Raw genomic sequence first — 17,498 nt, 5'->3', positions numbered from 1 at the left:
GTTACTTGATACTAATCAGTAGAGCAGTTAGTGCTGTTAACTGTAGACCAGATGAGAGGGTCATTAGAAGACCACATACTTTAGGTAGTATAAAACATATCTTATGCAACACAACCTCTCGAATCACAAGATTATGTAACAGATTAGCCAATATGAGTGGAACCACTGAAAATGTTACAGTAACATTTTGTCTCAATAACTAGACCCTTTCAGAGTCCAATAACGTATTATTAGTAGCATACTGCTCGTCTTGAGATTGACCTTCACTTTATAAGTCCCCCACGGCTGAAAAGGCGAGCATGTTTGTTGCGACGGTGATGCAAACCCGCGACCCTCAGATTAAGAGTCGAACGCCTTAACCCATCTGGCCATGCCGGGCCTACCAGAATGGATCTGCCATGATTGTCTTACACAAAATGTATAAATTCAGTATAAGCATTTTTATTTCAAATACCCTCCTAAATTATGGACGGCTAGTGCAGATAGTCCTTGAGTAGCTTTACGCGAAATTCAAAAAACAAACAAACAAACCATCCTGGTTACCTAATTTTTTGTAGGGTCAAAGGCTATTGTTAAGAGTTGCTAGACCAGATTAACTGGAGAAGCATGATGCATATGGTGCATGCTTTGACGATAGTACCTTTAACGACACCGGTTAATACTTTTCCAAACATTGTACTTCAAAAACGGCGTTTATTTCTGGACAACCTAATACTGTGAGCAATATACACTGCTGGCCAAAATCTTAATGTTAGACTCAATCACTTATTTGTGTAGTGTTTTGAAAGATGAAAATAAGAAAAGCGACAATAAGAATTGAAAAAAAAAATAGCATTTAATAGGGAAAATGAGAACACTATGAAATTAGACTAAAAAATAGCTAGTCAAAAGTTTAAGACCATACCAAAAAGAAGTCCAAAACAGGGTAGGAAATGCCCAACAAGAGGTCTCAGTAGTGAGTTGCACGGCCGTCATTGCAAATTACTGTAAACATATCCTTTGGCATGGTTGATACAAGCGTTTGCAGAAGGCCAGCTGGAATGTTACTCAGAATGGTGAAGATGGCTTTACGAAGATCATACTCTATTTGTAATTGACGTCCATTTCTAAAGACTTTCCTATCCATCCACCTCCCAAACATTTTCAATGGGGTTATATTCAATTGATCAATCTGAATGTTCCAAAAGAATCACGTTATTCGCCATAAGAAAATCCTTTGTCCTGCGGGCATTGTGGATTTCAATGATGTCCTGCTGAAAGATCCAGTCATTTTTACACAAGCAAGGGCCTTCAGTCAATAAGGATGTACTCTCCAACATTCCAATATAGCCAAATTCTGTTTGTCGCCCCTGTATAACCTGTAGTTCCATTGTTCCATGGAAGGAGAAAGCTCCCCAGATCATAATGGAACCTCCTCCACTGTGTCGTTTAGAAGATGTCTATGATAGGATATACTTTTCGTGCCAATAACGTTGAAAACCATCTGAACCACCCAGTTTGAATTTTTTCTCATCAGAAAACAAAACTTTTTCCACTTTTCTACATCCCATGTTTGGTGATTCTCAACAAACTTTAAGCGAGCTGTTTCGTGGAAAGGAAGAAACCTTGGCCTTTGAAGATGTTTACGGTTTTTAAACCTTTCTCTCGTAGATGCCATCTTATTGTTCTTGCGCTGCATTCTACGTCCGTAAGGGCCTTAATCTGGTTCGACGATTGGCTGGTGTCTTGGCGGACAACCCGTCGAATTCTACTGCTCAACGCCGGCAAAATTCTTTTGTACCAACCACTTAGAATTCTCGTTCCGTATCCCTCAGGGTCTTTTAAGAAATTTGCAACAGCAGTCTAACTACTTCCAATCTCACCAGCGATGGCACGTTATTATTTTCCGAGAAGAAACAGTTTTTCCTTAGCATTAGAAATGAACATATTTACAAAAGTGTTGTACTAAACGTTATTTTAAAGGTTCATATAGTTATTAATAAAATTTTATTACCTTGGAAGTAACGCGAAACTTTTTTGAAATTCAGTTTGTGTACGTATTCTATATAATTAATTTCATTATACTGCCTTTTTGTGTTAGTTTCCAAAAATGAAGAATCCTTTCTCTCTCTTTCTTTATAAATATAACTTATGAATTTCTCAAATATTTTTTTTCCTTTCCGTGTTCATACAGTTTCTGACTCTTCCTCCCCTAGCAACAATAGAAACGTGCTTATTTGGTTGTTTTTGAAATTCGCCAAAACAACACAAGGACAAACTGCGTTAGGCGTCCCTAATTTATCAGTGTAAGGCTTAACGACCTGGTCATATCGCACCTTCATAGTTTTTATTTTTCATGGTGACAAATAATATACTGATGAAAAACTTCGACACTTTGTTGCATAAGTTTGGTGCATCGTTAGAAAGAAATGAGTCTATTTCAATAAAACAATTATCAAACACATCGAATACAAGAGATTAAAATTTTTCTTAAAGTGATTTGAAAATATAAATGAGATATCTATGCGAAAAAGTAATTTTGTCTGAATACAAAAAATAACGATTAAATTTTTGCTCGTGTGTGTTTTCTTATAGTAAAGCCACATTCGCTATCTTTTGAGCCCACCGCGGGGAATAAAACCCCTTATCTTAGCGTTGTAAATCCGTATACTTATCGCTGCACTAGTGGGGGACTCATTTTATGCAAATAAAATTTGAAACAATTGTCAACAATTGAAATATCGTTCAAAAAATTCTTAATTTTTTATAAAAATCCGAAAAAGAAACAATTGGTGGTCGACTTCATTTGATTACTGCATCCAAGTGTTACGGTTCCGGCATCGTCAGGTGGGTTAAGGCGTTCGATTTGTAATCTGAGACTCGCGGGTTCCAATCCCCGTCACACCAAACATCTTCGCCCTTTAAGCTGTGAGAGCGTTATAAAGTAACCATCAATCCTCCGATTCATCGGTAAAAAGTAGCCTACGAGATGGTGGTGGATGGTGATAACTAGTTGCTTTCCTTCCAGTTTTACACTGCTAAATAAGGAACGGCTAACGCACATTTGCGCGAAATACAAAAACAAACAACACGTCTTATATTTATAACTTTTTGCAACAATCGTTTATGTAGATCGAGCATAGACATTGCCCTGAAATGGGAACGAGTAAGTGCGGGTTACTCATGCCCTCGTGTGCCATATATAAATATGCTTAAATGTTGAAAAAATATAGAAAAATAAATAAATAAACCAAAATCAGGTGGAAGAGGTTTAAGAAACTTCAACCTCCTCGGTAAACAACCATCAATACCCAAATACTCATACAAATAGAGAATTTATAACTTTTCATAAAATATGCATCTTGTGCCTTGTTAAAATAACGCCGAATTTTTGCAACAAAGCACCAAAATTCTTCACAATTTTGCATATATGAACAGGAATACAACATCAAGATTTACTTTATTTTAAACCAAGAGTAAATAAACATGAATGTGAGACACTATTCTGGATTCGGTTAGGACGCTATTTCTTGTTTATTATATTCATTCATTATATTCATGTTCGCCGTTTCAGCCGTTGGGATTTATAAGGTAGTTATAAGCCTCACTATTTGTTCATAAAAGAGTTGGCGGTGGGTGGTAATGTTGTCTAATACTGCTAAATTAGGGACGACTAGAGCAGATATAGGTAAAGTAAAGAATAAAACCATATATTTGCAACTGTTTATCTATGTTTTACAATTGTAGGTAATTTAACCAGTACTGTGTCCATATATTAAGCACACGAGCACCTGCGTGCCACATTTAACAGAACAAACATAGTGGGCATGTTTTGGAAATGCATGTGAATTATTACGACGTTAAACAAGCACTGCCTCATCAAACGTTTTATGTTTTTAAGTATTGATTAAAAACCTAATAACTGAACTTAAATACTTCTATACTGGGTAAAAATGAATATGAAAATGTATACGTAATCTGTATAACGGAACAAATAAGTAAACAAATTTATTGTATCAGAAGATTTGAAACTTTGTGGTAGAGGTAAAGTATTATCGATCGTATTACAATATAACACGAGGGAATAACTGTTGTTATTTATACATTCCATCGTTGATGTCACATTTAGAAAATTAAAAACAAACCTATATTACATAATTTTTGTTATAGTTCAATAACGTTCCATATCATAAACTTTCATCATATTCCCTTTGACATAACGGTATGTCCAATGTTTATAACGTGTTCAACATTAGATGATTTAAATATCCATGTTTCATTATTTGCATTTAATGTTAAACATCTTTGGAAAACAGGAACAGCAAGAAAGAGAAGGAGTAATGGAATTGAAGAGAGAAACGGTGATTCAAAAACTTGAACAGTATTAATCGTAAAGTGTGTTTGTAAAACACAAGGAATTCATGAGAATCGCAAAAAAGATAAAACAACTGTTTATTTATATCTACAGTATTATAAAAACTTTTCAGACGTGTGAGTACTTTCAAGGAAATAAATGTATTAAGGGTCTAATATGTATAACGTGCTGCAATACAGTGATTTTTTTCACAAGGAATGAAACCGTAAACGAATAGATGTGAGTCATGTGACTTTATTTTATAAAATGAAGTCTCTTGTGTTTTAGATGATCACTGTATTATTGGTTCTTACCAATCCGGAAAGAGGTTTACAATGATTGGTGGAAACACGAGTTAAGTGATTATGTTTAAAATAAATACAAATTAATTTAAACCATTGGCTGAAAGATGTGGATAAGTGATATAAAAAGGATTCCCAAGGCGAAATATTTGTGAAAACAGCAACATCCTCAAAATGAAAGTTCTATTTGCAGCTGTTGTTGTGCTCATGAACTGGACGATGGCCAAAAACAACGCTTTTGACACAGGGTGGAAACTGCTGTGTAGTAAGTTCATTTTCAAAATGTATTACTATTTACTGTATTAATTAATAGTATTACTGGAATAAGTGTTCTCTTTTTGTTTTGACAGTTAGAGAAACAAGCAATAGAAAACAAGAATAAAATACCATTAAAGCAAACTTCCTTATTTTCACATAAACATACTATACATAAGAAATATAGTAAAATTCTTTAGTTAATAACATCACACTCTCCGATGGCTCCAAATAGTCGAGGGTCACATTAAAATTTCTTCAAGATAATATTTCAACAAGGTTATACATGAATGTCTGGAATAATTTCATTAAAGTTTAACACTTCTATTCATGTCTAAATGTTCTGATCTATTGTTGGGGTAAAAGAATATAACTTCTTTTCATTTATTAAAGTATTTTATCGTAAGCTAGTATGTGAAATTCCTTCCTAGGGTAACTTAAACACGTACCTTTCCATGTAGAGCTGAATAAAGAGAATCCTGGAAAAATGAATGAGGTAAAAGAGTGCGATACAAATTTTTTTGGAGAAAGGGTATATTGGGTAAGTGTTTGGAATATTATTATTAATCAGTTTTTATTAATTCATTATAATTTTAGAAACGATGTGTTATTACTGTGAACAGCAGATTTCCTCTTCAGTAAAGAGCTTCTTGGTATACGAATTGCAATTAAAATTACATTGATATTGAAGGTTAGTTTAACACAGAAAGTGTAAATGTTAAGATTCAAGAATTAAAACAACAGCCTCCCGCTAGAACAGCGGTATGTGTTCAGATTACAACGCTAAAATCAGCGGTTCGATTCCCTTCGGTGGGCTAAGCAGATAGCTCGATGTGGATATAAGAAAAACAAACACACATTAAAACAACAATATTCAAATATGATAGTAAATTATTGACCGATAATACCGTTTTTCAACGTTATGAAAATTGTTCATAACTTATTCAAAACTTGAATTTTTTACAGACAGTAAAAAAAACTTCCAGTTTTAACTGATATTTAATAAATATTAAGGTTGGTCAAATAGGTATTTCCTTCTTTAAAATACACGATGTGTAGATGTTTATTGGACATAACTCACAGATTTGAAATAATATAATATTAATTTTGTCATACTTTCCTTGCTATATATATATTTTCCATTATTTGTCTCTGTTTCAAAAATGTTGCATATCCTCAGTTCATGTCAAAATAAAGATTTCAATTTGATTGTAAAGGAACCAGAGGTAAAGCATGTTTGAAAATAGATATAATAAAATTAAGAACAATTATATTGCTTTTGACACATAAACGTACGTTTACGGTTAAATATCACAAAACGAAGTTATGGAAAGTAACATAAAGCTGATATAACAGAAATTGTTTTTCATCTCAAGCTTCCAGATGCAATTCGAAAATGTGAAAAAGCAGAATTTCCTACAGATAACTTGGACTAGTTCTTGAATGAAATGTGTCGTGAAGAAAGAGAAGCGGCTGTACAGGTGATAATTAAATATAATGAAATTTTGTACTTAATTTTTGCTTTCGTAATCAGAATTTATTTCTGTTTGTACGAAGAACTACTGCGGCAACAAAATTATTTTATTTCCCTACTCTACAGAAACTAGTTATTATATATCATCACGAGATTATAGAACAATTGACAAAGAAATGAGGTCTCAGCAATTTAAATATATTTTATACGACTTACTACAGCGTCTAAAAAAATTGTTACCGACATCACTGTATATGTTGGCTTAGCTCCAAATCTGAACTCAGGCCCATTTCTTTTCTATTTCAGACAACCTTGTTTTACGAAACAATCTCAATACTCTTTCCAATTTAGTTTAATTTTAAATTGTATAAAACTTGTATTTCATAATTATTTAATTTATAAATCCGAAAGTCCATATACAATTCCTTTATTTGAAGACTTCTCTGTGAGACGTTTAAAACACAAACACTCATATCTTATCAGTCAAAGAAAAGTTTTAAAGTCACCAATGTTTTTCAGCTTTCGAAACGTCTCTTTGACGTTGATTTTTATCTAATTATACTTAATTGTTCTGCATGACTCCATGTTTATGTATATGTAATTCCATAACTACGTATGTGAAACAAACCAACTGATTGAAGTTGCAATAAATTATAGGAGATTTGAGTTATGTGATCTATACTCACCCTAAAACTACAATATACTTTAAGGCTTTAAACAAACGCATCTTATATTTATTAAAGCTTTTTATTCTTCAAGGTTTCAGTCTTGAAAAATCTCAAGTGACATTAAATCCTGTTTATATAATGGTGTAGGAAATGAAAATGTGTGTCGGTGAGAAATATGCAGAACTTCACGTGGATCCAGAATCTATAATCATTGAAGCAATTAGCAAATGTTTGTGAAGACGTAAGTTAACATCAGGTTAAAATATATCTGTACATTTGATACATTAAAGAACTACGCCGAAAATTCTATCAACATTATTTTCTACAAGAACATTTAAAAATATTTATAGTTTGAAATAAGGTTACGACTTTTTTAACAGTTAGACCCTGTAATAACTATTGACGTATCAAATGCCTTACTTTAAGAGAAAATACCACAGCAATCGAAAATTAATTTTATATATTAGTGTTGATTAATTATTTAGTTTTATTTTCGCAGTATAGAAGGCTAGCACTTTAATTATTCTTTTATTTTTAAATATGTGGTGTTATGAAAATATGTGATAATATATAAAAACTTGTAAAAATACAAAAAAAAGACGTTGAATAAAAACCTACATTTCCTTACATAGATTGATAAAGTATCCTTCTTAAAATGAGTTAAAAATATTAAGTCGTATATCTCTCACAAATTCTGCAATGATAATAACACGTAAGAAACATGATACAATTATACTTCATTCCCACTCCATTACACTTTAAAAGAGAGACAGGTAGAATCTAATGAGGATCACGGGTTCGAATTTTTGTCCCACCAAACACGCTTGTCCGTGTCGGAGCGTTATAATATAATAATTACTCTACTTGTAAATGAAAGAGTAGTCTAAGAGATGGCGGTAGGTAGTGATAACTAGCTGTTTTCCTTCAAGTCTTTCACTGGTAAATTAGGAACGGCTAACAAAATTCAAACCAAACATGCCCAAAAAATTAATGAGGATAGTACTGTAGGATAATTTCACGTAGAATGACACTGGTAACCCACGTTAAAAACATTATGGTACACTGCACTTTAGAATAATAATTGTGATATAATAAAATTACAATTGTAATACAATAAAGAAGGGTTGTACTACGAAATGAAATATAATATCTATAAACTATTATATGGTATCAACATATAATCTGATGAAATCTAAAACAAGAAAAAACAAATATCTGCAAATAGATAAATTTTATTTAATCTAAAGAGAAAAACTAACTTCTATTATACAAGAAAATATTTTAAACATTTTATTTCCCTGACTACCAGCTAAGTAAGATTTATGAGTTTTTCAATCCAAAAAAAACAACTTTTGTCACCATTTTAGAACAATGGTCAGGATTTTGTGATTTTTCTACCACATTTGGTATTAATTAATGTGACTAATATATTATACGAAATGTTATTGGATTTAATTGACAATAATACCTAATCGTTTCAATGTTATTTTTCTTTACAGCTTCAACCAATCACTTAACAGTTGATGAAGATCATCTTCTACATATTGCCTATAATATAATAATTTGAATCTGTCGTTGTTTCTTTTACTTTGGAATATGTTTAACTCTCAAAAACCTTTATCTTGAAATTAAAACTCTCAAAGGAACAATACTGTTAAGTTTGTATTGATTTGTTAAATATCACTTTCAGTTTGTAGTGGAACAAAGGGTACCGTGTGATTTTGATGATCAAATTTAATAGATGTTGTTTCTTCAGTGTCTTGTTAAAACGGAGAAAATCCAGTCATTATATTTTATAAACTGAAAAAACATTATTCTAAATTATTCTCATAAAAATCAATGAAGGAAAGTCATCATTTTTATGTGCTAAAAAAAATTGAAAAAAATTATTTTTTTATACCTACACGACTACACTTATTAATTTCGTAAAAGAGTAGCTCAAGAGTTGACGGTGGGTAGTGATAACACTGCTAAATTTAAGACGACTAGTAGCTTTGCGCGAAATTTAAACAAACAATAAAAATATTTGTGCATGGAAGTATTGTCCATTTACACAAGAAATAAGTAAAATAATTAAATTATTTGTAATTAAGTCATTTAGAACAAGAAACTGAACTGCACTACAAAAGTTTCGTTAAACCTCAAATATAGTCTGTTTGTCCTAATAAAGGTGCGACGTTTTCAGCACAGTGGTTGGTGCAACACTCTTGTATATATGCAATTTTGTCTGCATGGTTATTGTCGTTATAAAATTTAAAACTATCTCAAGCTTATAAGCAGCAGATATGAAATGAAATGAAAACAAAATGCGACTGTATGAATTATGCTGAGATTGAATTTGAGAAGAAAAAGAAATGAAAGCAGCATGTACAATTCAACATCAAAACGGCCAAAATTAAGATATAGGAATCTATATTAATATATTCACGTTATGTCTACACTGTAACAAAGACCATGAAAATAAACATTACTGATATTGGTTGAGACGGTGACATTTCTTTTTTTCTTTTTTGAAGTTCGCGAAGAGCCGATCAAGGGCTCTATGCGCTAGCCGTCCCGACTTTAGCAGTGTAACACTAGAAAGGAGGTGGTTGGTCATCACGACCCACCTTCGAAATTCTCACTTAAAAATAAGTTTTGCACGTGACAACGGGTAATATCAGTAGAAGCTCCAACGGCTAAACCGATTCAACCCTTGGGTCCGCCCGCAGGTCAATTCACGACCCAGTCACGTGACAATACTATGCCTACCACGGCAACCGAAACTTCAATTTTAGCATCAAAATTTAACAGACTTAACACGGAATCACTGATGTGCAAAAAAAGAAAAAAAAGGAGAAAGAAAAAGTATACATTACAACATTTAGAAGAGGTATGAAACCAATGTGTGTATTATATCGAGGCCCTAATTCCCTATCTCCCTTGTTGTATTTTAGACGGGTGTACATAAGGTATTAACTCAATGTGTTTCACAAACAAATAGTTAGTCATCACCACCCACCGCCAACTCTTGGGCTGCTCTTTTACTAACGAATAGTGGGACTGACTAAAGGCGTTACATTATATCGCCGCCACGGCAGAAAGGGCGAGCATGTTTGGTGTGAAGAGGAATCGAACCTGCGACTATCAGGTTACGAGTCGAGTGCCTTAACCACCTGGACATTCTGGGCACCAGGATTGTATGTGCAATCTCACAAAAGTAAACTCTGACATAAGTGTTCAAGATAGTAACAACGAATAAACGGACATAGCTGCAAAGAGTATACAAATTACAATATCAGCTTACAATTGTCCATAAATTAATATAACGCAAAGAAAAAGCAACTACCAAAGAATCCGTGTGAGGAAACAACTTGCTAAGAAAGGTCTGCCGAGCACTTGACCGTCCCTCGTATTGGTCACGTACTTATAAGTTCCGAACCACTTCTACAGGTTCCTTGTTTACTGGTTTATAGTGTAGTGTATTATAGTGCTCGTCTGATGACTTCCATGTGCCTATACTATTTCGACTTAATGTATTTCAAGGCATGGAATTTACTGCACATGAAAAATATCTCATTTAAGAATTTTGCAATTTTTTAAACGTTTATACTATAACAAAAATACTTATTCCAAGTATATGACTGTATAATTGAATCAGGGGAAACAGAATCTGTTATTACTGATAGCAATGGAGTTACTTCTAGTATAAATTGTAGTAGTAGTAGCAGCACTATTAAATGTAGGCTTGTAAAGATATGATATTGATATTTCTACTTCATAACGATCCATATATTTAAACCAAAACAAAACAAAATATTTTAATAAGTATATGTTTTTATCTTTTCAATCAGGGGTTATATTGTTCATGATATTTACTGCTTTAAATAAACAAAAAATTGAACTGGTTAACTTAGCAATTTGCTCGTAATCGTATAGTATGACTGTATTACTGGATGAGTTGTATGGATTATTTGCAACTTTTGTGGTAGCTGTTTTTGACTTATATTTACAGTTCCAGTTATGTTGCATAAAGTTCCTGACTCTTCATGATTAATTACATTGGATTTTTCCAATGTAATGTGGACTGTGGAATGCAAATTATGCATAAATTACTTCCAGCACAGTTTGTTACACTATGTTTCTTATTTTTGGTAGGGGTATCATAAATTATACTTTATTTCGGATGTGTCTCATTTATTATATTACGTACGTTACGCACTAATACTTCAAATAGCCGGAATTTATTTTCAGCTTATTAGTTAATTAAATGTCAATAGGTAAAAAAATGTATGTTACTTTTCTCAAGATTGATACACACTATTTTCTTTTTTTTATAAAACAAATATATTTTAATATACAAACAACAAAACTCTAAAATTTATAATAACTGTTTCTACTTATAGTTATTAAAACGATGGTTTATATATAACAGTTTTACAAACTTACAGACAAAACTGAGTCTTCAACTAAATATTTTATCAACGATTCAGGTTCACGCTGAGAAAATTAATTTTGAGATAATACTGGTCACCTCACTTACGCTGACACGTTTTTCTTGGCTAGCCACACATCCTTACAAGCACTTTTCTTCCGGAGAAAATATTTAATGCACTCGTCGGAATAACAACGTCTAAAGTAATTTATTTTAAATGAACAGTTTCTAATGTTCGAAATCTGTAACACTCCTGGCCTTATTCTGTAGTTTTAATAAACGATAATCACAATTATAGATTCTTCGGCCTATGGCGTACCGACAGTAGCTGTCCAATAATATTCTCACAGAGATCCCGGGTCTCGGCTAGCCCCTTTTTATACAAATCACACAACACTCTTAAAACCTTTACTAAAGCTCTCTACAATATTGTAAATCATTAGTATTGCACACAAATCTTGTATTACATTTCTTACTCTTATGCACACGAACATTCTAAAAATTTCGATAATAGCTGGGACTTGCACAACACACATTTAAGAACATATGTTGCAGGTAAAGATAAAAATATACAGAAACAAGCGAAGGTATAATACTAAATGTTGTTACTCCGTTTTTGTAGCTACTCTGTCCCCATATGGTATCTCTGGGATTAATGAAAAAGTAGATACGTTAGGGCCTGTTAAAAGAGGTTTACATCTCCAATGTGTGTTTCACGACGGATGTAACGTTAACAGCTGGAACACAAAAAATGAGGCAGAACACGTGCACTAGCACAATAAAATATTTTTTATTGAAATCTTGCATTTTACACAACAATAACAAAGCACTAAGCTTCTAAAAAAGTTTAAACCAATTCAGATATATAATAGATATGAACCTAGTTCCAAGTACATTTCTTTCTTGAATGTTATCAATAAGAACCTGAAAAGGTTATTTAGTAGTAGAAAAATTGGTTCCAAAATGAATAATAGGGCAGATCTTATTTTTATTGTGAGTATAAATACCTGTGTTCATTTATCGGGGTGTGGCATGGCCAAGCGTGTTAAGGCGTGCAACTCGTTATCTGAGTGTCTCGGGTTCGTATCCCCGTCGTGCCAAACATGCTCGCCCTTTCAGCCTTGGGGGCGTTACAATGTGACCGTGAATCACAATATTCGTTGGTAAAAGAGTAGCCCAAGAGCTAGCGTTGGGTGGTGATGACTAGCTGCCTTTCCTCTAGTCTAGGGTTTCCCAACCGGTGGTTCGCGAAGCCTTGGCAGGGAGGTCGCAAAGCCTTGGCAGGGGAATCGCTTAGCCTTGTTATAAGTAGCTTGGGATAACATTAATTTTATTTCATCAATTACAGTTTCATGCTCTTACATTTTTTTGTTTCGGTGCAAAGCAAAATGTGTGCTACGTTAGTTCAATGTCATTAGGTGATATTATGGGTGTATGTATGCGTGCCTGTGAGTGAATGTGCCTGTGTGAATTTGTATGTGTCTGCAACTGTATGTATGTGTGTACTAGTGAGTAGCGAGTATGTGAGAGCACGCGCATGTACGTATGCTTGTGTGTCTGTTTATCTGTGATTAAGTGTGTGTGTGCTTGCTGTCGACACGTGAGTCACATGTCCGTTGCTGATTGGTGGATGACGAATCGCGCGACTTGCCACGCTCCCTTCTCTCCCAATACTTACCCCAACATTACTCTACCTGCAACCCCCACAAGTAGTCAGTGTAAGATCTACAGTTGCCAAAGCGTTCATTATTCAACATTTTTATTTTATTTTAACAAGGAGATAAGTAAGCAGTAGAGGTGAGTTGTGTCCATGGCTAAACGCCGCAGATACTCAGAATGCTACCTCATCATTGGCTTCACCACTGTCCTCGCCAACGACGGCATCGAGAAACCACAGTGTGTTTTGTGCCATGCTGTCTCGAGTGCAGAATCAATGAAACCATCAAATCTCAAGCGTCATCTCGAGACGAAATACCCATAACACGCAAATAAGGGTTTGGATTTCTTCAAACGGCATGAACGGTGTCTTAAAAGCCAAAAAATCGATAGAAGTGGGTCGTTTCAGCAGCAGAGTGCAGCCGCAGTGGAAGCTTCATATGAGATTGCATTCGAAATTGCTAAACAAAAAAAGCCTCACACGATTGGAAAAACACTTCTTAAACCCTGCATGATGATAGCAGTAAATCTTATTCTTGGAGAAGCCAGTGCAAAGAAGATGCAGCAAGTATCCCTGTCAAATAATACTATACAGAGGCGCATTTCTAAAATGTCTATGGATGTGAAGGAACAGGTCTTGACTGAAATCAAGGGTTCCGCTTTGTTCTCCTTTCAGCTCGACGAGTCAACAGATGTAAGTTAATGTTCTCAGTTGCTTGTCTTCGTGAGATACATTAATTCAGGTGACATCAATTCTTATTCTACAGTGCACTTGAAACCACAACAAAAGCTGATGATGTCATGCAAAAAGTTTCAACTTTTTTCAAGACAAAGATTTTCAATGGGAAAACGTGTGTGGGGTTTGTACGGATGGGGCACCGGCTATGCTGGAATCGAAATCAGGATTCCAGTCGAGAGTGAAGAAGCTAGCACCTCAAGCAAAGGGCATCCACTGCATGATTCACCAATATGCTCTTACCTGCAGGAAGTGCTTGAATCTGTAGTCAAAATTGTAAATTATGTGAAGACTCATCACTCAACACTTGCCTATTCAAAGAACTATGCAAAGACATGAATGCTGACCACGAAGTCCTTCTCTTCTACACAGCAGTACGTTGGTTGTCGAAAGGAAACGTTATTAATTGTGTCTTTGAAATAAAAGATGAAATAAAGCTATTCCTTGAGACTCAAGAAAGGAAAGATCTTGTAGCTCACTTCGAAGATGAAGCATGGAATAAAAGGGTTGCGTACCTAGCCGACATTTTTGACCAGCTGAACATGCTCAATTTGAAGCTTCAAGGAAGGGAAACACATTTCCTCCTTTTTGAAGATAGTCTTCGGGCCTTTGTTTCCAAACTGCAGAACTGGCGTCGGAAAACCAATCTTGGAAACATCGCTATGTGTGAATAACTTTGTGAAGTGACGGATGAGTCTCAGATCCAACTGGATCAGTTCCTCAAGGATGAGATTACCGAACATCTTCAGTCTCTAGAAAAGAAAGTCGAGCGTTACTTCCCTGAGCTATCACAGGAACATGAGACCCTGGAAAGGAACCCATTTTGTGCTGAGCTTGATGTATCCAGCATCCCAGATGATATCCAAGATGAATTTCTAGATCTAAGGAACGACTCTTCAGCTCATGATCTTTTCAAGGTGAAATCCGTCACTCACTTCTGGTGCGCTATGTATCAGTCATACTACAAAGTCAGCATGATAGCTTTACGTGTCCTTGTTCCATTTGCTTCTACCTACTTGTGTGAGGCAGGATTTTCCACTCTTGTTAATATAAAAACAAAGAATAGGAACAGATTGGATGTTGGAGATGACATGAGACTGGCTCTAACAAACGCTCGGCCACGAATTTCAAAGCTTGCTGCTAAAATGCAACATCAAGCATCTCACTAGCAGGGTTGGATAGCTCTTCAAACCCATGTTAATATTATTTTAAGAAATATATGTTCTTTTCTGTGAATTCAGGTTGGAATTACAGAATTTTTAAATACTTTTTTAGATGTTTCTTTCCCTCTCCTTCACAGAAAATAAAAGAAAAATTAAGCTGCTGATAGTAAGCCCTAAGTAGAGGGTCACATGGGTTTCAAACTTTAAGGTAAGGGGTCGCGAGTGCCAAAAGTTTGGGAACCCCTGCTCTAGTCTTACACTGCTAAATTAGGGATGGCTAGCACAGGTAACACTCGAGTAGCTTTGTGCGAAATTCAAGACAAACAAACAAATCATTTATCGCATGGGTAAAGTTATACACTAATTGTTTCACTAAATTATAGTCAAAACCAAACATTTCCCACACAAAAGAGAATGAACATGTTTTCGTTTAAATACTTATGACCGTTACGGAGCAGCATAGATTTGAGGATTCTGGATGAGCTATCAATGAAGAGCCGCCATTCTTTCGGGTTACAGGCAATTCCACTTGCCTCGCACAAACTGGATACATTGTGGCAGAAGCAGAGCCCATCTTGACGAGCGAAGAAGCTTTAAAGTTGTTGGTGACACCTTCTCTGACTTGCGACTTGCACACTTTTATCTAACAAATCCCTCTCCCTGAGCCCAGATGTCAAAAGCTTGTTTTGTATAGTTTACTTTGGTTTGATCTCTTCAAGTAGGTTTGAAATATCTTTATTTATACAGTTAAAATAGTCCTACCATATGACTAGTCATTCTTAGTATACATAGCTCAGGCCTTAACCCCTACGTATAGACTAAACAACCCATGAGGGATATTACTTATTAATTTCTACCTTATACAAGGTCGTATTTAACAATGTTATACTGGCAGCAAAAAGGTTTCTTTGTTTGTTTGTTTGAATGTCGCACAAAGACTCGAGGGTTATCTATCTGTGCTAGCCGTTCCTAATTTAGCAGTGTAAGACTAGAGGGAAGACAGCTAGTCATCACCACCCACAGCCAACTCTTGGGATACTCTTTTACCAACGAATAGTGGGATTGACCGTCACATTATAACACCCTAACAGCTGAGAGGGCGAGCATGTTTGGCGTGACGGAGATGCGAACCCGCGACCCTCAGATTACGAGTCGCACGCCTTAACACGCTTGGCCATGCCGGGCCTAGCAAAAAGGATATAACCGATTTTGAAAATAAAAAGTAAAATAAAGGAAACTGGAAGCAAGATGAAAATATAAACAAAATTTCATCATGTCTCTGTGGTAAATAACGTTGGAAAAGTTCAAGAATAAGTGGAAAAGAAAAGATAGATGTAGTATTTTTAAAGCAACTAGAACCACACTAGGCACAAAGTACGCTCATCCAGAATTGCAATTGGATACTGGATACCAAATGGATGGAAGTGAGAAGTGAAGATAATAAAATGGTAACAACAAGATGTTCATAGTAAGAGCCATTCCTCTGAAAACCCCAAAGAATTAAAAAAGTGAAGAGTCCAGAATCTAAATTTTCAAAACATAATAGACGAACAACTATACACTGTTGACTTGTGTCCAAAGCAAATAGATCAAATCTTGGAAAACAAAATCTTCGTGGAATAGTGCTCCACAATCAAGAGAAGGAAGGAAATATGAAAGGTTTTTGATAAAAGATTATAACAAGCTTAAAAAATGTTAACAGATTAAGGATGTAAAGAAAGATAAACTTTGTTCCTTGAGATCCAATGTTGAAAATGGATCAGGCACCGAGAACTTTATCCAAATAGAAAAGAAACAGTGGAAAAATGTTTTCATAGGATTGGTATAGGTCAAACGTAAAGTATGAGGAGTGATTTGCTCCCCACAGATATGTAACCACATATGTAAGCAGTAGGTGCACACATGCTCCAAACAGATGCAAACCCAAGCAAGTTGTGGTGGAAGAGGAACTTTCAGGGTCAGCTGGGTTTGTACAAACACTCACAACTGTAAGAAGTTGAAAATAAGATAATATGTCCGTAAAGATACCTGCACTTACAGGAAAGAAAACACTGAAGGATAAATGTATGGGTATATCCAAGGGAAATGAGATATTCAAAAGAAACAGTTCCAGAAAAAAGACTTGTCCAGAAAGTGAAGAATAAGGGAGAACACTAGTATCCAAATCACCATTTCAAGAACTAATGAAGTAGGGCAAGAGAAAGATCCCTTAGTGATGGAAATACAGGGTTTGATATTGGTACCAAAATGAAAAGTCAAAACAAGCATTTTAAATAACATGACCCCCCAAATGAGAAGGGAGGCTACAACAGTAAGAGACAAGAAGAGGTAAACTTCCCTGGAGTAGTGAAAAGAAACATTTTTTTATTGTTTGTTTAAATTTCGCGAAAAAGTACTAGTCATTCTTTATTTAGCAGTGTAAGACAAGAGGGAAGGCAGATTGTTGTCACTACCAACCGTCAACTCTTGAGCTACTCTTTTACCAAACTAATAGTGT

At 34.8% G+C, this 17,498-nt stretch overlaps 1 protein-coding gene across 2 annotated transcripts in view; it reads left to right on the top strand.

Annotated features, from left to right (window-relative positions):
* Positions 1–17,498, top strand: part of LOC143225304 (uncharacterized) — a 520,157-nt gene that overhangs the window by 300,147 nt on the left and 202,512 nt on the right. The window contains exons 4-5 of one of the 2 annotated variants that reach the window (XM_076454449.1): positions 7,180–7,273; positions 8,532–8,681. In XM_076454449.1, the coding sequence (XP_076310564.1) occupies positions 7,180–7,269 (90 nt within the window). In that variant the 3' untranslated portion in view covers positions 7,270–7,273; positions 8,532–8,681. Of the gene's footprint in view, positions 1–7,179; positions 7,274–8,531; positions 8,682–17,498 lie in introns of those variants that run through there. The other variant, XM_076454450.1, reaches the window with a different exon arrangement.

This window comes from Tachypleus tridentatus, chromosome 9, assembly GCF_004210375.1.
Source record: "Tachypleus tridentatus isolate NWPU-2018 chromosome 9, ASM421037v1, whole genome shotgun sequence".
In the NCBI taxonomy this organism is placed as follows: domain Eukaryota; kingdom Metazoa; phylum Arthropoda; class Merostomata; order Xiphosura; family Limulidae; genus Tachypleus; species Tachypleus tridentatus.
The sequence above is the reverse complement of the archived record's forward strand: the minus strand, read 5'-3'. Positions and strand labels throughout refer to the sequence as shown.